The sequence below is a fragment of the Lutjanus erythropterus genome, chromosome 15 (assembly GCF_056507025.1).
Source record: "Lutjanus erythropterus isolate fLutEry1 chromosome 15, fLutEry1.hap2, whole genome shotgun sequence".
NCBI lineage: Eukaryota > Metazoa > Chordata > Actinopteri > Lutjaniformes > Lutjanidae > Lutjanus > Lutjanus erythropterus.
Genome location: NC_139331.1, coordinates 28,016,985 through 28,040,127, shown reverse-complemented (window position 1 = coordinate 28,040,127; position 23,143 = coordinate 28,016,985). Strand labels below are relative to the sequence as shown.

At 41.6% G+C, this 23,143-nt stretch overlaps 2 protein-coding genes across 2 annotated transcripts in view; one reads left to right on the top strand and one right to left on the bottom strand.

Moving 5' to 3' along the window:
• cdc40 (cell division cycle 40 homolog (S. cerevisiae)) overlaps positions 1–15,513 on the top strand; it is a 28,321-nt gene extending 12,808 nt beyond the window's left edge. Inside the window, exons 12-15 of the mRNA XM_084737831.1 lie at positions 2,778–2,911; positions 8,100–8,176; positions 13,460–13,604; positions 15,018–15,513. Of these exons, the coding sequence (XP_084593957.1) occupies positions 2,778–2,911; positions 8,100–8,176; positions 13,460–13,604; positions 15,018–15,195 (534 nt within the window). The 3' untranslated portion in view covers positions 15,196–15,513. The remainder of the gene's footprint in view (positions 1–2,777; positions 2,912–8,099; positions 8,177–13,459; positions 13,605–15,017) is intronic.
• Positions 15,514–20,461: 4,948 nt separating this feature from the next.
• Positions 20,462–23,143, bottom strand: part of mettl24 (methyltransferase like 24) — a 62,322-nt gene continuing 59,640 nt past the window's right edge. The window contains exon 5 of the mRNA XM_084737588.1: positions 20,462–20,809. Coding sequence (XP_084593714.1) covers positions 20,492–20,809 — 318 coding nt within the window. The 3' untranslated portion in view covers positions 20,462–20,491. The remainder of the gene's footprint in view (positions 20,810–23,143) is intronic.

Here is a 23,143-nt window from a genome sequence, read left to right as displayed (position 1 = left end):
CGTTCCAGAGGTCATCCACAGACTCGGTGCCAAATTTGATGCAGATCGGCCAATAGGGGGCGCTACAAACCCAACTAGGTGGCGCTATAACGCATTTTTGCCTATAACTTCCACATTTTAAATGAGACGTTGAAAAATCTCATATTGCCGTGTTCCCTGAAAAGCGCTGGATTTTCTGACGTAGGCCACGCCCACTTTTGCCGTAAATTGCCGTCGCTAAGTCGCCGCATGTCCGAAACCTACTTTTTCGAACTCCTCCTACAGTTTAAGCGCCATCTGCGCCAAACTTTGCACAGACGATGTCTAGACGTGTCTGACGAAAAGTTATCAAAAGAATTGTTGCACACCAAAAAATGCACTAATTATAACCGAACGATTTTTTGGCTAGCTCAAAAAACGCATGTTGTGTCATATTAAGGTCAAACTAAAGTCTTTTGACTTCAAACGTAACACGCTCGTTCCAGAGGTCATCCACAGACGCTGTGCCAAATTTGGTGCGGATCGGCCAATAGGGGGCGCTACAAACCCAAAAACATCAGGTTTCCCAAAATTTGCTCAGAGTCGTCCTAAATTCGCTGTGCATGATGTGAGTTCCCTCTTGAAGCCGACCGCAAAGTTACCTAATGATTGGTCATGAATACCGCAGCTCGGACGACGGCGCGCGTCCCCGCGATCGCCCCGAGCCCCGCGTCCCTCGGGGCCCGCGGCGGCGGGTTCCGAGGGCCGCTGGGGCCGGGTCGCGCGGGGAGGCTTGGCCCCCGTTCATAACTGCTTGCAGTTCTAGTTATTATTATTATTATTAATTTCCCAAAAAGATGTCTGAAATGTTGCATCTTGTTGATCTTGTTGCAAAGCAAGACACAGGTCAAGAGCAGCCTGTCAAGTAGAAGTCTGAAAAAAACTTTATCAAAAGAAAATATGACATAATCCCTTTCAGTCATCACTTATGAACATCTAGAAGTCTGTGGTGGTAGCTGTATCTGCGGCGACCCTGTCCTCCTTTTCCTCATTGTATTGCTGTATTCGTGACTTTTCACCAACCCAAAACGTTCATATTTGACATCCTGGTGGATTTAGAAACAGCCTGGACAAATCCTACTGACTCTGCCTTTAAATTTTGAAGGAAATAAGCAAAGTTGTTTTGAATGTTGGTGTGAGCCCTGCGCTTGGTGGTTCTCTGCCAGTTTCTTCACTGTGGGTTGCAGAGAAGTTAGTTTCGGCCGCAGTGCGTCCTAGTGATTGCTGTGTTTGGACTAAATGTGAAGGACCCGCTTCAATCTCTGCTCAACAAGATTTGTTGTTGTTGAAAAAGCAGTAAGAGGCAGCCTGGTCTCAGTCCAAAGATTCACAATGAGACAAAGCTGTTTGAGAACGCTGCAGAGAGACGTTGTAACGGTGCGAACTCAGCCATCTCAACTGAAATCAAACCGGCTGTGACGGGTGGCAGCTGTCTGGTTTTTGAATAGTGTTACAGTGTGTGTCTGGTTGCTAGATGCTAAACACCCCCCTGTCACCGGTGCCCCCTGATGATCACAAAACCTCCCGGGGGGATGGTACCACCCCCATTAAGAAGTGTTAGGATAAAATGATGAGGTGATGACATTTTAAATCCAAAACTCTGTATGTGTGTGTTTTACAGCTACAAAAACACTTGAAACTCTCTAAGTCCTCTGTTCTTAGTAAAAACAGTGAAGATATCATGTTTCATGATACCAGATATTCCAGGTATACACCTTCTATTAAATTCCTTTAAAATCTTCATTATGAATATTCTGGACAGATGGAGATGGAAACTACAACTTGATTGATTGGCGGTGGCATACGACCGTGAGGCGGTAATTCTAGTTTCACCCGCTCTGTCTCATCTTTAATTGAAAATATGTCAAGATGTTGACGTAAAGAGGACAGACTTTGTCTCCTCACTGTCCAGACAAACGGGAGTCATAATCAAAATATCTGGTACAATAATCGGGGTTAGTATTAAATCATGCAGCTCTCCTCTGGGTTTTTAGAACAGATGGCTGCTCTTGTGAGCAGCCGAAGGCTAAGATTTAAAAAAAGACAAAACAAAAAAAAAACCTCAGCATAAATAGAATTGGATGTAAAAATCTGTTTGGACAGGAATGCATCCTATTCGTTTGTTGCCTAGAGGCCAGATCTATGTGGTTGTGTTTCCTCTATATTTTAATGTGTGCTTAATCTTTTCCAAAAAAAATAAATAAATTATGTTCAAGACTGAGGCCTGTTTGATACCCAATCACTGTCATTATCCTTCTGCAGTTAAGACATTTTACTGCTTTAGCACAGTTTAAAACAGAGAGCCTCCCACAGTCATCTGAGTTTGTCATTGCTGCAGTAGGGGCTGGATTATTTTGCTGCAGACACCGCGGTCGCCTGTTAGTTTTGTTTATGCTACTGTCTGGAGTCTGCAGCGTGCAATAGATTGGCATCTGCAGTGGCTGCATGGACAAGTCGGTACAGTCACAAATAGGGAGCACGTGGATGTCCGCCCAGAGCCTCCGCGTGCTCCCTCCGATGATGACAGACCCCAGGGGACCCTTATACACTCAAACTTAAGACGGCTTAAGAAGTTGTATTTATTTTGGTAAGCAGCGCCCCACAAGAGTATGAAAAATGTGCCATGAAACTATTTTGGTGGGGTTTTTGTGAATCTGTTTTAATAATCCACTTTATTTTGTGTCAGCATTTACACTTGGATAAATGTGTTGACCTCCTCTCTGTCTGTTTCTGTGTGTCTCCTTGTGTCTCCCCGTCAGTGGGACATCAGGACAGGTGAGGTGGTTCAGGAGTACGACCGTCACCTGGGAGCTGTCAACACCATTACCTTTGTGGATGAGAATCGCCGGTTCGTCAGCACGTCGGACGACAAGAGTCTTCGAGTTTGGGAGTGGTAAGTACAGTTTCTTAGTGTTAGTGTTCACCTCTGAGCAAGACTCATGATCCACGAAGGATGCGATGATACCAATAAATAAAATAAAAGTAGCTGTGACCCAAACACGTACAAAAAAATATCTAAATGTTTGGATTATGTACAATTGCAAAACAACAAACAATGCAGCAGTCAGTTGCAGTCATTTTATAAAACTGAATAAAAATAATGAAAAAAAATGTATTATCCTGGTGGACATTGTCACAGTCCAGTATCCAAACATTGTTATTGCAATATTGTTAAATCCCTATAATCCACAATCCTTAGTAATGGAAGACTGGTTGTTTTGGGCAGCAGCTTCGAGGAAATTAATTCAACGGCAGGAATATTAAAAAGTCATGAAAAAAACAAGAGTCAGAGAGGGGGCGTTTAGTGTGATTTGACATGCAGAAGATGTGGCAGTGTGGTTCTCAAGGGACACTGATTTTGCTGTGCGACGGCCTCATTGAGGTGCATCACGGTGACATCGAGTGTTTGTGTTTTTAGCCTCCGTAACAAGAAGGCTCAGAAAACAACATTAAAAAAAACAAACAACTCATCATCAGTGTATCGCGCGCTGCCTTCTGAAGACACGCTCTTGTGCCGCTAGCTTCTCCTTTCATTAGTCGTTGGTAAGTAGAGTAGACATCAACAAACCTCCAGACGACCCTATCTTGGACAAAGCGTACCCAGCTGTGCTGCTAATCTGCTCTGAGTCATAGCCTCTGCCGCGGGTTGCCTGCTTTACATGCATCTGTTACAGTGGGAGTTTCTGTTTTTCCCCCGGAGCTAACATTGTACACTGACAAACCTCCAGCAGCAACCTCTATGAGCTTGGCCTCTGTTGCCAATTGTATATTTTAATAAATAAGCATTTTTGAAATTGTTCCAAAAATTTAATTACAGGAAGGCAGATGCACTGGGATGACTGGCAGGTCAGATTGAGTGTGAACGCTGAAACCATCATTCCTACATTACCTGTATTATTCAGCAGCAGTTCAGTTTAGCATCAGCCTTTCGAGAAATAGTAAAGTAGCGTCAGCCTTTCAACAGACATTAAAATATTACACATCGTTCCTGCATTATTGGTAGTATTCAGCAGTATTCAACAGCAGTCCAGTTTTGCGTCAGCCTGTCAACAGATATTAAAATAAACTTTTACGTCATTTCTCCATTACTTTTATCGTTCAGCAGCAAATCAGTTTAGTGTCAGCCGCTCAACAAACTTTAAAACATTCAACATCTTTGATTCATTCCTGGCATTCAAGCCAGCAATGCAGTTTAGCATCAGCTTTATAACAGCCAGCATTCACACCCACCATTTCTTCAGAAATTGCCGTCTGTAGTTTCCCTTTAAAAACCCCAAGTCCTTTCTGTTGAAACTGCAAAAAGACAACATGCACTTGTTCTTCACAAAATCATCTTCTCTTGGTTTTTCCACAAGCGTGTTTATTTTTAGATGCCATCCATACATGTCCGTGCTCAGTGGCCAATCATGAAAGACCACCAAGAGTTGCTTGCAGATTGGCCAGAGGTCCTGTGGTGATAAACAAATTCGGTTATTTTTTAGTTGCTCAAAGATGATAAATATTTAAAGACCAGCTAATAAAGGAGGCTTCCTGTGGATTCTTGGAAAGGGGGGCTTTTTGTTCGCAACCGTCCATTCGTGAAGTTTTTTTTCCCCTTTCTTTCTCCTCAGAACTTCTCAGTGCTTCTTTTTTCTCCAGAGTATAAGACATGCAGATTAAGAAGCGAAAAAAATGTTTGGGTTTTCACACACTCCTTTAAGTCAGAGTTGAAGGACTGAATAAAACGTCGACAGAACAACATGAAGCGAAAGAACCACGTCCCAAGAGTCTACTTAGTACACTTGTTTAGGAGTGGGGGTCTCCCACGAGCTTTTTCAGAGCAGCGTGGGAGAGAACGGGCAAGTGGTATGTTTGGCCAAAGAGTGGCTTTACTGTCCCTCCTCTCTCCCACGGATACCACCTGGCTCTTGGCTCTCGCTAACCCCCCTTGTGAGCTGCTGCTACACAGCGGCATTAGGCTGAATTTACCGGAACGGTCTCATATCTCAGGAATAGAAGCGGAGGCTGGCAGAGAGAGGGGCAGGGTGAGGGAACGCCGGATGGTTAGAAAAGATTGTGAGGCAGCATTTCTACAAGTCATTCACATCACGGCGCAAACGCCCACTCGTAATTCAAATTCCGTCCTCGTTTTCACACACAGACACGTTTTCTAGGGAGACTGCTTCATCTGTGGCAGAGGTTTATCATCACGGAGCGGAGAGTCGGTGCGCGCGTTGGGCGGAGGATTACAATCAATATTGTGGCACTGTGCCAACAAGGAGAATTAGCTCTTGATCATGAAGACATTGTCCAGTGAGCAATGAAACTGTGAGTTCGGGGGGACGTTTGGGATGATGATGAATTGACGGAAAAAAGGATGAAGAAAAGATGAAAAATTGCGGCGAAGGACAATGTTTGAATCTCATAAGTCGAAACGTGAACCGCTGTCATCTGAGGACTCAGTTGCTCTTGTTTATTTCCAGCACGGAGGCTCATTCCAGACTGACTTCAATCATGCTCCTGACCTTTAAAAGAAAACCCCCTGCCAACCCAAATTTAACAATTTAATGATGTAAATATTTTCCCATCAGTAATGAGTATTCCAGAGCAGAATTGTGGCAACCATTGGAAAGGAAAAAAAAGTTAATTTACTCTTCTGTCAATAGTAATTATGTTGTGAGAAATCCTCTTTTCACATTAGTCCCAAATAACAAACAAAGACAGTCTGTCTCATTTCCTTCTCAGTAAGAGTCGATCGGTGGTTTTTCTTTTTCCTTCTTGACATTTTTCCCGCAGGCTAATTACAAAACTTAGAGGGTTAGCGCGGACGATTTGAAGTGGGGTTGTATGAGGTACTTGCTGACAGTCAGTGTGTTACTTACAGTAGATGGCAGTCGGCACGCCACCAGTTTGGAGAAGCAGAGAGGAGAACCAGCATGGAAGCAAAGCCACGTACTGCTGTTCACAGAGACGGCAGTAAAACATATTTTATCCACTTAAAAAAGGCTTATCTAAAGAAAACAAATATCCATTTAAGTGTACACTATCTTTTCTCATTTTATCTCGTAGAACACTGGAGTTGTTGATCTACTGCGTCTTCATTTGGTTACATTTTTCTTCTTTTTGTTCAGTATTTTTATGGAGAAAGCCAGAGAAAACCGAAAAAACAAACAAACAAACAGAAAAAAATACTAGCATCGTCAAGGTACTGTGCATCGCAATAAATCGAAAGGAAAACAGGCCATACTTTGACTTTTAAGTATGGATGTTAATGATTAATCATTAATCGATTAATTGCTGTTAGGTATCAGTAATTGTGACTCATTTGACCTTGTTTTGTCAGATAGTCATTTGTTGAATTAAGAAACTTAACATTACACTTATAAAGTGGAAATGAGAAAGTGGTTTGTATCTAATTAATTATTAATGATTAATTTATTGTTAAGATTTTCAACTATCAGTTAAAGAAAATGCATAAAATTTACATTTCTACTTTTAAGGTGTTTCCATATTATTGAAAGGTCAAAAACAACAACGAAACAAGAGACAATCCCAAAAGACAAAAAAGTAGCAGAGATTTAAAATAGTTGAATAATGCTAAAAAAAAAAAAAAGATTGCCACTGAATATTTAATCTTCTTTAGCTTTAGAAAGGTCATGACATCGCAGAGGAGTTTTTCTTTTTGGTCTTACTGTGTGTCTTTGGTGTTTTCAAGGGTTAGTTTGTATTCACCAAAGTCACACAATAACACAAACAAACTAACAGATCAGGGCAGCGGTGGACCAGCAGCTCCTGTGTTTTATGAGGCAAAATTACTGATTTTAGAGAGCAGTATTTGACTTACATACAAACTGTCTGATGGCAAGGTAAAGGGGCAAAAATATTCTAACTATAGCGTACACTTAAACTAATATTGTTCTTTAGTTGGGTAAAATATATTTTGCTGCTGAGCCTCTCCACAGCAGTACATTGCTTAGCTACACTGGTACCTCTGCTACCTCTGCTCTACTGTGGATAAGTACTTCATAGAACACCGCTTCAAATAATCTGAACTATCCCTTTAACCCCAGCCCCGCTACAGATGTTATGTCTGACAAACTAAAGTTTACATATATACAGATATATATATATACATATGAAAATGCTGTGTTTTTCCTTCTTTGTCCTCCATCCTGATCGACATGAAACACCGTAAATAACGATCAGTCATCTATTATGCATGAACATCCCTGGTGTTCGTCATATGTTTTCTTTTCTTCCTCTCCCCTCGCTCTCCAGATGACAGAACATTCACGCTGCTTATTTCTGCGGCTCAGAAGAAGAGATCTGATGGCTTTGTTATCTCTTCAGAGTTTAGCTTGGCTTGTCTGCAGACATGACAGTGTTTCACGAGTACAAGGGTTTGCGTCTCTCGTTTAACTCTCGTCTTCGGCCCATTTTTGGTGTTGGTGGAATCGCTTTGCTCCGGCTGTTACTCATCACAGAAGGAGACGGAGACGTGGCTTTAGTTTAAGCAGACAGCAAGATCAGAACGGGGCTGTCGCTCTTTAACACTTACTTTACGCAAACGCGCGCAGAGCGGAGCAGAAAGTCGCTTTAGTTGCAGTCATTCACTTGGTTTGGAGCAAGCCTCAGGAGCATACGCAGAAAAAAAAAAAGTCACCCTGGCAGACACATGCACAGAACCGTAGATCTGAATGATCTCCTGCAGACCACTTATGATCAAATTGCCAAGTTTCCGATCTGTCGCAAACGGAGAGAGACATAGCAGAGCATAAAAGAACAGAGAGGCAGGGTGAAAGAGCAGAGAAGGGATTAATAAATAATTGGCTGCCGGTACTGTCGGCGGTGGAGCATCAAAAGCTCCTTTCAGACTGCATGCAGTTATTTACATACTGGAGCTGTAATGGTGATCCTGCCTGTTTTCTCTTCGGTAACAAGCGTTTCTGAGATGGCATAAGCAGCTGTAATAGTAAACAAACTACAGCTTTGTGAATGTTTTCCTTTTTAGTTCTTCTCGCTTAAGGGCTGCAGAGGTTGCTCTCTCATTCGGTGTTTAACCCGTCCTCAAGTGTATTCACAGCGCTTTGTGCCTTTTTCAGGGACATCCCTGTGGACTTCAAGTACATCGCTGAGCCCAGTATGCACTCCATGCCAGCTGTGACACTCTCTCCCAACGGTGAGTAGTCAAATCACGCCAAAACACTCACAGACACACAGTCGAGCACGCAGTCGAGAGGACTCCAGGGAGCTTAAATCCATATTGCCAGATTGAAGTGGATTCATATCTTCCGGTGTTGGTCGTTGCTCAGAAGAATAAAAACAAGGCCGGTTCAGTTCATCTAAGTGAATTTATGTGTCTGGATGTCCAGAGCCGGTCACCAGGGAAGGAATCAGGCCTGATCCAAGCGATTTTGATAGATAGATATTGGCTGAATCCATTTCCAGTCCTCTGTTTGAGTCGCTCTGGGTTACGCCAGCTGTCACAAAAGGCCCGTTGAGCTCTGTTAAAACACTAAAACGTGTCCTTAATGCACAATGTTGTGAGGGAATTAACTGTTGAAGCACACGGCAGCCTGCAGTTTCAATTAATGACATGTCAGCGTGCGTCAGGGAGGGGCGAGGGGGATGCTGCAGTGGTTTGCCTTCATTTTAGTGATATTTATCTGTTGATGTTGATGTTCAACCTTAAAATGAAGCGATGCAGTCCTCCCTTCACAGGTAATATACAACATCTGTTGGACATATTATAATAATATAGGAAAATGTCAAAGTAAAGCTGTGATGCTGTGATTTTTTTTGCTGAGCATTAAATGAGTAGATTGATACCACTCTCATGTCTATAAGATAAATATTAAGATGCCCAGAGACAGTTAGCTTTGTGTAAAAACAGCTAGGCTGGCTCTGTACAAACATAAAAAAAACTTCCCAGAGTTGTAGTCATGAGCTTTCCAGGATGTCACTGCGCCCAGTCAAGGATAAGTCTGGCACATAATGTATTATATATGATATTTATTAATTGATATTAATATTTAACACAAGATATAATTTGATTATAATAACATTTTATAATCCTGATAGTGACTGAAACCTAAAGAAACCAGGAAGTTAATTAATTAAACTTAAGAATATAGTTTGTTAACATAAAAAATTTCATACTCTGAGTGTCCTCACTGGGTGGGATGATACTTTTTCAGTCGATGGAAAAGATTTTGTTGTGTTTCCCGTCATGGTTTGCACCAACTGGCGGCATTTTTCACAGTTTTCACAGACTGTCTTTGTCTGCACATCATCGCTTTTGAGATGCCCAAACCACTTTCATGTAATTGACAATGTGTCCTCCTTTGTCAACAGTTTCTTCAGCTTTTGAGGATAATGCGAGTTCACTTTCAGCTTCATTCAAGCAATGTTTTGCGGTAGGAAATGCGCGTGAACTTCGATGTGCAACTCAAAAACTACAGACTAAATGTCTTTATTTCTGCCGTGTGAACGAGTAAAAAAAAAGTCCAAAGTTTTATCGTCATGAATTTTATCACAATCTTCTATTGAGATCCTTTAATCGCCCACTCCTAGTAAAAATTCAAATTGATGTTTGCACACGGGGTTTTTTGGATGGATTTAACCAAAAAGTTGATGTGTTAATTATTGAGCTGTAGAGGTGGTCAGAGCCATGTTAGTTGTTCCTGCTGTTTCCAGACAGATGTGAGACTGGTATTGATCAGGACATCCCTGTCCATGAGAGTCATACCGACATGAGACACATTGGACAGCTGAAGCGACGGGTTCCCACAGATGTGAGTGTAAAATGTAAAGAAGCACCGTTACCGACACAGTGGCCACGTTATGTGAGCAGCGCACACCTTGAATGATGAACAGGTGGTCTCCCTCTACAAATGTAACGCTTCCGTTTGAGTCAGGAATTCCCCGTTGTACTACATCAGCTTCAACTACCGTCAAACTGAGCAGTACCCTCCTTCATCTGCTCCTTCCCTCTCGTCCTACTTTGATTCCACCCTTTCATGTACTCTCCCTGCTCTCTTCCTGCCTCTTGGCGGTGTTCTTATTTGTCCCAACATGGTTTGTTTCTTTTTAGCGTGTGAATAATGAATGCACTCTCAGTGGGAGACCATTCAGTTTTCTCTCACGCCTAAATGGCACCCAGCCCCCCCCCCCGCTCCTTGGCACTGCACCCTCATCCTCTCTCCTATCATCTCTCCGTCTCTTGCCATCTTAAACGAAAGAGGCTGAGCGCGCTGGTGAAATCGGCTGACTTGTTTTCATTCGCCTGCACCTACTGCAGTTGACGTTTGTGGACAACAGTGTCTTTTTCCCCTCATGTTTTGTGAGGCGGGATGTAAGAGGAGGACACACACACCAACGCTAGATCTCTTTCTCATACCGCATTAATAATTTCCATCATGTTTCCTTTCAAGAAGTGCAGTGAGTCGTGTAATGCTTTGACACTGAAGCGCTGCCTCTTATCACCGCGTAGTGACTTTGAGACTGTAGCTGCAGCGCTCGGTGAAGTAGATCTCAGCCGAGCAGCCGCTGATGAAAAACCTCTTTTCATTTTCCTCTAAATTGCCTCAATCTTCCCAATTTAATGATGGCGGGATGATGAGGTCACGCCCTTTTCAGAGCGTCGTCCACTCAAACTCAAATTTCCACATTTTTGTTTTTCGTTTTGATTCCTGTCCTTGAGGCACATTTCCACCAAATTGCCCTGTACCTGTTAGAATATCTGGCTCTACTTGATGTCCCACTACATCGGAGTTGTTACGCCGCCTGCCAGCTTCAGCGCACGCTAAGAGCGGTGACATACCACATCCAAAATACTAGTGGCTGCTTGTTCAACATTTGGCAGAGCAGAATCATGCTAATGAGACAAACCAGCAAGTCGAGGTGCAACTTTAAACTTGTTGTGACAACCTCTTAAATGTATTACTGCTAAAACAAACTGCTGCCCTACTTTATAGGCTTCATACTGAGCCTCCAATACTTTCAATTAGTCTAACCGGTTGATTCAACCAAGCATGGCATGTTTGCACTGTGATTCTGATCCGTCCTCTGCACTGATGCGGTGTTGCAACAGTAGCATTTCAGCAGTGGAGCGTTTTGCCCTCCTGATTATTTTAACTTGCTCAGATTTTGGTGATCAGGTCCTCTTCTTTTCCTCTTTGTGCTGCTACAATGGATAAGCAGCCTACGTGGTTAAATACTTTGTTTTCCTGTCTGTATTTATGATCGTGAGTCTTTTATTTTGAAAATGAACCAGATTCTCCCTGTCTTTTCTGTGTCTTCTGACCTCCTGCCCCATTCAGTCTGCTCTGTACTAATTAACACGGCGTCCGACTCGGCACGTATTTGAAGCGGAGCGGAGAGACGCACAGAGGTGCTGTAAAGTTTGAATGAAGCTGCCAATAATGCAAAGGGACTCTGCTGAGTTTGGCGAGAGCAATCAAACAGCTGTTTCTGGTTAAACGAAACGTATCTTACTCTTTAAGATAAGGCCTGTCAGTGTCTTGATCCTTTCCATAATGCTGTCAGACATAAAAAGTTACTATCTGAGCCTGTCAGTGATGGAAACGGTGTCACCTGCTCTGTGTTCTCCACGTCTGTGCCTGGATGTGGTGACTGACGGTGCGTCACTCTGCTCTGTGTTTCTGTCCCTCCTCTCATCTTCCATCACGGTTGTTTTTGCGGTTTGTGGTGATTTAAAGACTCAGTTTGTAAAGTTTACAGCCCGTCATGCTGTTGCGTTGCTCCGTGTGCGATGATGCAGATATGAAGCTATATGATAGATATATGAGCTGAAACTTGTTTACCAACAACTGCTTTCACCCTCTGATCAACCAACAGCACGTCGTCCTGAGGATATTTTTTTAATAAGTGCACCAGCTAATGTAAAAAATACATTTGATTCCCTTTAATTTCTCATTGAAATGTTTTTCCTGTGCATTTGTGCGTTTTATCCTTCAACTGTGATGCTCACTGACTGACAAAGGGATAAAAAAACAAACAAACATTCAACTGGAAGGATCTCAGTCGACTACAGGGGCTCTGACTAATGACTGGAATCGTTGACCATCAGGGGACGGACTGCTCTCAGTACCATAACGCTTGAATTTATTTTTATGCCTCCATGCTGGCTGCAGCCGTGGCTGGAGGTGTCTGTTTTCGGGTTGTCTGTCTGTACCTGCATCCTTACATCTGTCGGTCCCGTTCTTGTGAACGCGATGTTTAAAGAGAACTGATTAGATTTCGTTTGTTAAAGGTCACTGTGACCTCATGTTCGTCCCATTCTCGTGTACGTGATATGTCGGGAACGCCCGTAGGGAATTTCATTACATCGGGCACAAACGTCCACTTCAGTGATGAACCGGTTAGGTTGTAGGGGTCAAAGGTCAAGGCCACGGTGACCTGGCAAAACACATTATTGGTCGTAACTGATGGAGTCATATACTATATTTTTTAACAGAATTTCAACAAATATTTAATATGATGAGGTGATGACATTTTATATCCAAAAGGTCAAAGGTCAGCTTCACTGTGACATAATGTTCAGCTCTCTATCAGCCCTCTGTAAAAATAGTCACACATCAGCATGCCATAAAATACCTTTTATTAAATCCCTTTAAGTCTTCACTACATGTATCACACAGACATGGAGGTAAAGTTGAGTTTGACTATTTTTTCTTTTTCACATTTTTTTTATAAGCCTTTGTATCATGTTACTACAGCAGTGATGAAGTAGAGCTGTATTTGTCCTTTTTAAAAACAGAGGTTTTTGAAAGATAAATTTAAATAAAGTGATTAATCAGATTAAGTGAGCTAATATTCTTTTTATTTAATTAAATCAACATTCCTTAAGGCTACTACAAGGAACTTTGGTATTTTTTTTTTATTTTAGAGCCTGTGTGGACAAAAGTGATAGTGTTTCCACCATAATTCCACCGTAATTAACATGAAATATAATATCAGAAAATAGCATAAAAATCTCCTGCTTGTAACTGGCTAGCGTACTACTCACTGTCACTCTGCCTGGAAAACACCAGTATTGACTCAGTACTGTTCCATAACCAGTTAAAAACTCCTTGTAGTAGCTTTAATAAACATATCTCATCAGTATATATAATTTATATTAGTCAATATAAATGTGATTAATGGTTCTGCTAGACCGTCCTGATAACAGGTCCATGCCGTCCTTTGTGTGTGGCGAGCAAGAGAGCAAACAAGTTTTTGACCAGTATTTTGTCAGATAAAAACATTTTATGATATTTTTTTTCCAATAAATGGTGACTGTTGGTCATTGCAACACTCAAACAGCAGTGCAGCGTTCAAATGTCAACATAAAAAATGAAGTTTCTAAGTATTTAGTACAGCGCTACACGTAAAACGCCCTGTGCAGCTCCACTGGAGATCAGCTGTTAGCTTCACGCTGTTTGCTTGTTTCTAACTGCAGGTAAATGGCTCGCCTGTCAGTCCATGGACAACCAGATCCTGATCTTTGGAGCCCAAAATCGCTTCAGACTGAACAAGAAGAAAGTCTTCAAAGGCCACATGGTGGCCGGCTATGCCTGTCAAGTGGACTTCTCTCCAGACATGAGGTAAGACTCAACTCTCAACTCAACTTTATTTATATAAAGCACTTAACACACAACAGTCGATCCAGAGTGCTTTACACAGTGAACACAGAGGAAATACACAACACAAGAGAAGAAAAAATAGAGTTAAGACAATAATAAATAATAATAATAACAGTAAAGAGTAAGTATTTTCATTATTGTCACAAATAACAATATGCAAATGCAATGAAAACAGTCAAAGTGTTTGTATAATGTTGATTCATCCTTATTAAAAGTTTAAAAATGTGTTTCATGTTTTGTAGAGTTGTGTACTTGCATTACCCAAATGTTCTCACGCACTTATAATAACAATCTGAGCCCGTTGGTGGCAAAAGAAAGTAGGACCGGGCGTCACCTGCCCACCGCGCTCCGTTCTGCACATCACCTTCATCTCCATCGCTCGTCTCTGCTTCCATCACGGTTCGTTTTCTGACACCGTTTGTAAGGTTTGCAGCCCGTCATTATGTTGCATTGCTCCGTGTACAATTAGCAGCTAAAAAAAAAACGAGCTGGAACTTGTTTACCAACAACTTGTGTCTCTCTCACCAGTTCTCCTGTTTTAATAAGTGCACCAAGCTAATATAAAATATGTTTATTATTATACATTTTTGTAAGCTTTTATCTGTTATATTCTGTTACTGTGATGCACACTGACTGACAGATGAAAAAGAAAACAAATGCTTGACTCTTTTGCGTTGTGAGTACAACAAGACGTTTGAGGACATCATCTTGGGCTTTGGGAAACGCTGATTGACGTGCATTACAACACACACAGACGAAGTGTGACTTCACTCTCTCCTCAGGATGCCATCACTCCACTTTATCTTTAAATAGTTGTTTGCTGACTGTTGTATTTTGCACCTTAAAGAAGAGGATTGGAAGTGTGTTAATCAGTGTAGAACGTAAAAAAAAAAAGTAAGAATCACTTTATTTTGGTAAATGAAAAAGAAGTGATAACAGGTTCAAGACACAGCGTTACAAACACTTTCTGTATCTTGTGCTCGATGCTCGACTCATTTCCTCTAAAAAGACTCCAGTTGATGAAGTGCTGTGTTTAAGAGCCTCCTCTTATTATCTCTACAATGAGAGCTAACTAGGACAGTCCAGTGCTCTAATTTTAGCCAAAACACCCATTAAGACCTATTTTCTCCCCTCTTTCTCACCCACCACCACCACCTCCCACGGCTGTGAGCAGGTGCCCTAACTTCCTTTCAGTATCCATGGCAACACTGCAACTCCTGGCTGGAATAAAATACCAAAAGAAAAAAAAAATCAGACTCCCACCTTTTGGCAGGTGAAGTGGAGACAGAAGTAATTTTTAGCAAAGTGCTAATCTTTCCATCCTCTCCCTCCGTCCCTCTCTTTTGTGTTGTTTCTTTTCTTCCTCTCTACCAGCTACGTGGTGTCAGGAGACGCAGATGGGAAGCTGAACATCTGGGACTGGAAGACCACCAAGCTTTACCACAGGATCAAGGCTCATGACAAGGTGTGCATCAGCGCCCTGTGGCATCCGCACGAGACCTCCAAGGTCATCACCTGCGGCTGGGACGGACAGATCAAACTCTGGGACTAGATCTTGTCCTGTTTGGGGAGGGAGGAGGGGATTCAGGGAAATGATGGACACAACTCAAATGAAAGAGAGACAGAAACAACTGGTTGTCTTGTTTTTGCTTTTTTTGTGAATAACCTCGAGTGAAAGCCACAGGGCTGGTATCCAGTCTTATTGTAGCGGTGTATTTTTGTATCCCGTCGTGAGAGCTCAAAACACATCCTCATGTATTATCTGTACAAAGACGAACACAAGCAGACTTTTAAAAATCATTTCTACAACAGAAGACACATCAGAGGGGTATCTTGGTATTTTTTTAAAATAAATGTTTTGCTATAGTAACTTGTCCTGTGTAGAATACCTCTGTAATCCTTGGTAAAAAAAAATGTTGATTTTTGTGACCATCCTTTAATGGAAATAAACATTCTGTAAATATTAACTCTTAAGAAAACGAAGCATTGTGTCCTTGGAACAGAGTCTGGAAATCTTTCAAAACACTTGAATTTGAACGTTTTCAAGGTTTGAAAAGAGTTTGGATGTTTTGATAAAGTGTCGGAAACAGCTTGAAAATGCAACTTTCACAATAAACAGCTACCTGACTGAATAGTTTGCTTTTAGATAAAGAAATAAAATAAGTTGCATGTAGATCCTTTTGAGGAAGCTGGACACAGTTTGGTAATGGAAGCACGGCTGCAAACACGAGTGCGTCCTCAGTCCGGTCAACACCTTAAATAGCTTCCAGCCGTAGACGCCGCCAATTGCTCTGAAACAGTCCCCTAATCATGTTAGCTAACCCTAGTTAGGAAATTTCATTGGCTTGTTTCTTAACAAGGGCTGAAGAAAACATGACGGTGTCAGTGGAACCACTTCCTGTGTGACTGGATGAGCTTTTGACATTCGCCATAATGTTGTGTGATTGGACAAAAATATTGCTGGTTATTTTGTCATTTTATTTTGCTAATTTAATGACCTGCATAAGTTACAGTTTTACATCTAACAAGATGAATTAAGGATTTATTTTGACCAAACCAGAGAGGGAGATTATTGGCAACAGAGGAAGTACAGGACAAGACTGTTTTGGTGAGTATTATTTTTATCCGTCTGCCTACACAGTTTAAATTAAGTATATTTAATGGAGTTAACAGGCAAATTAAAGCTCAGTCTTAGTTCTGTAAACGAGAGACGCTTGAAATCAGATCTGTTGTATTTTTCTGTTTAATAAGGGAAACAGGTGTGAGAGTATTTCCTTTCTTGACATTTTTTGAGTTAATTTTATTTTGTGAAAGCAGCTGTTACGTGATAAATCTTCAATTTGAAGCAGCAACAACACAGCAAGTTGACATTTTTTGACATCTTGATTATGCAGCTTAGTGTTTTCCTTTGTTGTTCCTACAGTTAACACCGTGATGTAATCATGATGTCGACTTGAAAAGGGTCTTCAGGGTGACAGACATCCTACAGGCAGGTGATGCACTTTGAAACATGAATATCTGTTGTTTTCCTTTAATTTGTCACCCTTCTCTAGAATAATAGCACAATGACATCTGATTTAATGTGATGGGGAAGTGAAATAATAATTGTGATTAATATGTACATAAATAGAAAGTATTTTCTAAAAAAGAAAAAAAAAAGCTTGAAAATGCACCTTTAAAATTCTTGAAAGGTGATTGATGTGTTGGAAAACGTGCAGGAACCCTGTTGGAAGAGGTGTTGTTTTATTCAACACAAAATCACGTGGAGAACTCCCAGACAATTCTTTGTTTCTTCTTTATTAAATTGCATCAAAAAGATTTGACAAATTACATTATTAATTGGATGAATTTTGAACATGGATTTTTTTTTTTTTTTTTTTTTTTTTGAGGTTGTTATGTTTTTCAGATAGTTTGTTGATGAAGTTCTGGTGCAGCAGAGATAATGGAGTGAGGCAAATTGAACACCAGAGGAAAAGAAGTGACAGTTGTACAAAAAAAATCTGCGTCTGTGTGGATCTCATTTGTTGTTTTCTATTATAACCCAATATGCAAAGCAAAAAAAAAAAAAAAAAGAAAAACTGGTCTTCATCTTTTCTTTTTGTCTTTTTCTCACGCACTCGCCCACACGTCCTCATTCAAAACAGACACACTGAACGAATCTAGAGACACTGCTGTTCATGTTCTTCACATAATTGTCGTTCATTTTGTGCTCTAGATTCAGTCGTATCAGGGTTCAACTGCAGGGAAGCGTCTGTTCATCTCGTCTGCAGGCGTCTTCTCCCGCCTCCGGAGCAGATCCCATCTCTTCACCTTTATTACCCACACTCCTCGGCTCAGTCTCTTTGTCTTTCTGTGCGAGCAGCTCTGACGGCCTCCCACAAATATTCACTTACTGTCAACGAGGCGCCATCTTTCATCTCCCCTAACATCTTTAAAGGGATAGTTTGGATTATTTGAAGTGGAGCTGTATGAGGTACTGATTGATAGTCGGTGTGTTGCCTACAGTAGACGGCGGTCGACTCGCTACTAGTTTGAGGAGGCAGAGAGGAGAACCAACACAGAAGCAAAGCCATGAACTGCTTATTTAACTTCCACCAGTTCTTACTCTAAACTTAGATTAACTTTAATCCTGTTGCACCAAAACTTTACACTCCAGTTTAAAATGTGATCCCATATTAACTTAACTTAAAATAGCTGCATTTTTGAGATGCATTGAGTGAAATAATCAAGTTCCTCTTTGAAAATTAAGAGAGGGACTAAACCTAACCTCCTGAGTTTCATGATGCGTCTCTTCTTTCTTTCATTCCAGTTGAGAACTGGGCCGACATGTTTTTCACAAAGGAGAAATGGGAGCTTCTTGGCCATCGTGAGTAGGCTAACTAGCATTTTAGCCAGCTAGCAAGCAATAGAACACATTTAGTTAGCTTTCTGGCTAGCTCACAAACAATGTGACATGGTCTTTACTTTTTAGCTAGTTAGCAAACAATATTTTGTTAAATTTTAGCTAGCTAGCAAACAACATGCTTGTTTTGTTTTGTTTTTTACTTTTTAGTGAGCTTGCGAACAATGCAACGTTTTAACTTAGTTAGCTAGTTTACCTCCCGCTCTTTTACCGTTATTAGGCCCCAACAGCACCCAATTTATTGGTTTGTTTACTTTAATTTGGATAAGCTTTAAGCAAACTCTATTTAATTCTGGTTTAAATCACTAAACTTGGATTTATTAAACTTAGCTTAGTTTTTAATTTTGCAACAGAGCTCTGTTTAATCTTAAATCTGGATTTACTCATTTTAAACCTAGATTTGCTAAGCTCTGATTGGAGCTAATCTTATATTAAATCAGTCTTTGTTTGGTGCAGCCCAGTCAGTGGGTATAAGTCTGCCACTGGGGGTCTGTTTCAGGCAGCACACACCATATCTGCTATTTGTGTTTTCAAAGTCTCATGCATACTGGAAACAGTGTCAACCTCTGAGTTAGCAACCTACATGCTGAAAATGACAAATTAGCACCTGGTTTACCAGCGGTATGAACATAAAACAAGCTAGCAGCTGTTTCCTTTTCTTTAGTGGTGATTTAGCCATTTTTAATGCCAGGGCTCACTCCCTGACGTGCAAATGTTCCACTAAAACAAGTTACCCCCCCGCAACACTGTGGATGAGAGCAGCCATATGTCACATCCCACAGCCACGCCTCCCTTGGGGTGTAAACAAGCACTGTCAAAGCAGCCAGTCAGTGTGTACGACAGTGGCAAACACTTCACCACTGAGTAAATGATGTGTGCCGATTGTGTCTGTAGATCACAGTGAATCAGAAAACAGTTTTGGTGATGGCGTAACTAAAGTTTTTTCTGTGAAAAAAATATGTTCATATCATAAAACACCTGCTTTTAGAATGGAGTTTGGTTCAACAGGACCAAAACAGTAAAATAAAGTGTCTTAATGATATCACAAGTGACTAAAATACATTATCCTAGGATTCAGTAAGGTAGCTGCATTTGTCAGGTCCGTCCATTTTGACAGAGGGAGACCGAAAGGACAACTATTTCTTAAGTCTTTTCTAGTAACAATGCTAATTGTTGATCAGCAAAGACATATCATAATTGTTCACATGACTAGCTGGCAGACTGTGTTTAAACTGGCAAAGACCTTGGAATGGGCAGCAGCATGACACAAGAGCCCAGATTGATTGCTCTCGTCCATTTTGCAGGGGGACGATCGGTGCATCCTGGGCTCAGCGATGCACAAGACAAATGTGATTGGTTTATAGAAATACAAACAAGCCAGAGCTTCTTTTTTTTTCCCTGTCACAGATTGATAATATGTGGAGCCAAACATGTCTCCAGTGCTGAGCGCTGTAGAGATCCAGCTATGCACGTCCAGGTCAGCAGCAAAACGGATTTTTAGCAAATTAAAACAAATATCCATATCAGTCTAAGTTAATCTAAATGTGCATCAGTTTTACCGCTTTACTTTGCCAACAGACAGCTTTTTCTGATGAGAAACCACTGTTACACAAACTAAATAATCCTCGCTCTAAAGCAACCAAACTCAAAATAAACAAAATCAGTCATTTTCCCTCACGGAAAAAACATGGGAATTGCTGGTCTACCCTCACCTTCAGTGAATCTGAACTAAGTTATTAAAACATCAAAGTCACAGAATAACACAAACAAACTAACAGATCAAGGCAGCGGCAGACCAACTCCCACGTTCTGTGTGCTAAAATTGCTGAGCAATATTTGGCTCATGTACCCGCAGTTTCCCACCGGAAAGGCAAAATATTCTAACAAATAGCAAACATCAGTGTATGCTATATTTAGAATATTTTGTTTTTTTGTTTATTTGGGTAGGCCAAAGTGGCAAAAACACACTTTGCTGCTGCCACAGCAGTTCACTGCTTAGCTTCCATACTGGTTCTCTTCTCTGCTTCTCCAAACTGGACTGTGGATAAATACCCCATACAATCCCACTTCAAATAATCTGAACTGTCCTTTCATTCATGTCCTGTCTGAGGGGTCTGTGGGTTCTGTGTCGGCGCAGACCTGTTGTAATCTGAAAAGGTTGTCTAATATCTGGCCGTGGGCCGAGCTCAGATAGGGCCGTGATGACGAGGGCGACTGTGACTCAGAGGCCGACCTGCAGCCAACAACACAACCGCTATGAGGTAGAACACAGAGAGCCTCTCGAGGCAATTACTCTGCCCCTCTACACGGCTGAGGTCATTACAGGCCAGGAGAGGAGGAGCAGGAGGATAAGTAGGAGCAGGGATTTTAGCTCTGCAGAAAGGTCAGGCCAGATAAGAGTTTGGGGAACGTTTCACAAAGTTGGCCGTTCCGGCTGAGATAACATTCAGGGTTTCCACTCTGCGTTCACCCAGCTGAGGGTGTAAGCACTGCTGGCGTTGAGGACATTCTTATGCAGAAAGAGGTGAGGTTTGGCGGGGTCGCTGTGCACGTGGAAGAGGCGGAAGTTGGCACGTTCAAGCTCCTTGAGCAGGCTGAACCAGTACCGCACCACGGACGGGTCATCGCCGCCCACCTCGAAGCCCGCCCAGTGCAGGTGAAGCTCCAGCAACAGCTGTCCGACAGACTCCAGAACTCCTTCCAGGATCAGATTCTCCAAAATCTTCCACTCTGCGCTCTCCATATCTGCCTTCAGTACATCCACCTGGAACAGAAAAAAAATCACTTTGTTTTATTTTTCACCTTCAGTTAAAACAACCTCAGTTCCAAAAATGTCAGAACATTCTGTAAAAGAAGAATGCAATGAATTGCAAATCCTTTTTGACTTGTATTCAATAGAAAACTGGACTGCAAGCTAGTAGTGAAATGCTTAAAAAAAACACCAGTTTGGAACATTCGACAGGTAAACAGGATAACTGGTAACAGCTGACAGTATCATGACTGACTCAAAAAGGCTCACAAGCATGGATGGGGTGAGGTTCATCACTTTGTGCAAAACTGCATAGACCTAAAAACCCACCGGGGGCTCAGGAACACTTCAGAAAACCGTTGTCAGTAAACAGTTTGTTGCTGCATCTACAAATGCAGGTTAAGTGGGAGCAAAGTGGGAGCCATAAATCAACAACATCCAGAAACGCTTCAGATTTCTTTGGGGCCTGAACTCAACTGAGATGGACTGATGCAAAATGGAAAAGTGTGCCGCGGTCTGACAAGTCCACATTTGACTTGTCTGTTTCCGGACATCATGGATGTCTAAAGAGGAAAAGGACGACTTCAAAAGCCAGCATCTGTGATGGCATAGGGGTGTGTTAGTGCCCAGGGCATCATGGGTAACTGTCACATCTGTGAAGGCCGATTAATGCTGAAAGGTTCATGCAGGTTTTGGAGCAACATATACTGCCATCCAGACAGCGTTGTTTTTCAGAGACGTCCCTGCGAGTGTTGAGCACCTGAAGTCATACATCAAACAAGAATGAGCAAGAATTTCACTTTCAAAACTTCAACAGTTAGTGTCCTCCAGTTCCCAAACATTTACTGAGTGTTGCTAGAAAAAAGAAAAAAAAAAGATATATCACAGTGGTAAACATTATCCTGTTCCAACCTTTTTTTTTTGGAACGTGTTGCAGGTTGAAAAGTTTTTGCAGATCATTGCATTCTGTTTTTATTTACATTTTACAGAAAGCCCCAGCTTTTTTGGAGAAGTGGATGCAGCTGAGCTCTATTATAACACTGGAGTGACACTAAACTGTGTAGAATTATTGAACGTAAAAGCTATTAAAAGATGAAAAGGAGTAAGTGAAGCTTGGCCTTTATTCTTGCTTTAGCGATGTTGATGATGGATTGAGTGAGGGAGCAGCCTGACAAGGGTTGCTGTGTTAGAACAGGGGGGAAATGTTTCACAAGATGAATGTTAATAGCTCCCTCAGGTCATATTCAAGTAAGGAGACTCATGCATACCCCAAGTTTAATGCACATCCTCAAGACCTTGGGATTCCTCCTTAGTCTACCAAATTGCTCGAGATGTCCTCTGTCTGACCTTTATGTGCTTAAAAGTCTCGCTGGCGACAGTGTTTTTATTCCTCTAGGCTCAGTTAGTGTTTCCTCAGTTAGTGCATCATGTAGCCACTAAATTAGCAGCGATAAGACCTGAGGAGCAGTTTGGTTACAGGATTTATCAGACAGAGGCTCAAAAATTAAAGATAACATTAGATATTAGCCAAGGAAAGTTCATAGATCTGTGTTATTTTAATTATGGGAAATGTTTACATTTCATCTGGCACCGTGACAGCACAGATATCAAAGTGGCCGTGAAATTCCTCTCCAATTGAAGCCTTTGGTGACGCTGCTGAATTCCCAGCCCTCATTAGTGGAACCGAACAAGTCTCAGAAACTCAAAAAACAGCTATCTGCGGAGAACAAGTCCAAATGTTGTCCTCCATCCTCCCCATGGGCGCCAAAACTCCCACAAGCAGAGAAATGTACCATAATTGGACAGAAACCTCGTAATGGAAGATGATGTGGCATCATCAAGAGGTGATGTATTCACCCGGTCTCTGAGGACAAAGTGTCTCTGTCTGTGTTTGAGTGCACGTGTCAGGACAGGATGTTATTTAAAGCAGCTCATGCAAGCTCATTCTGTCTGACAGATGTTACAGGTTTTTTTTTTTTTCTTATTTTTTCAGTGGACTTCACACAAATGGCCTTTCTGCCTCGATGGTCCTCGATCCAATGCTGCCAGTATCAACTCTCTGCAGGAGAAGTCGCAAGCCCTGGCAAGACTCCTGTCTGGTGTGAGCAAAGTCCATATGGCGTTGGAGCTTTGGAAAGATGACTCTTGCTACACTGCTGTGCAGTGTTAGCCACGCTAAATGGTCCTTAGCCATGCTGGAAGGAAATGAGATATGATGACAGTTTCCTGGTGATTTGAGAGCAAAGTAAGTAAACAAACAAACACAAAAAACTAAAGACATTTGGCTGCACATATGGATGATTTTAAAGGTCTAGTGTGTAGGATTTAGTTGCATCCGGCCGTGAGTTT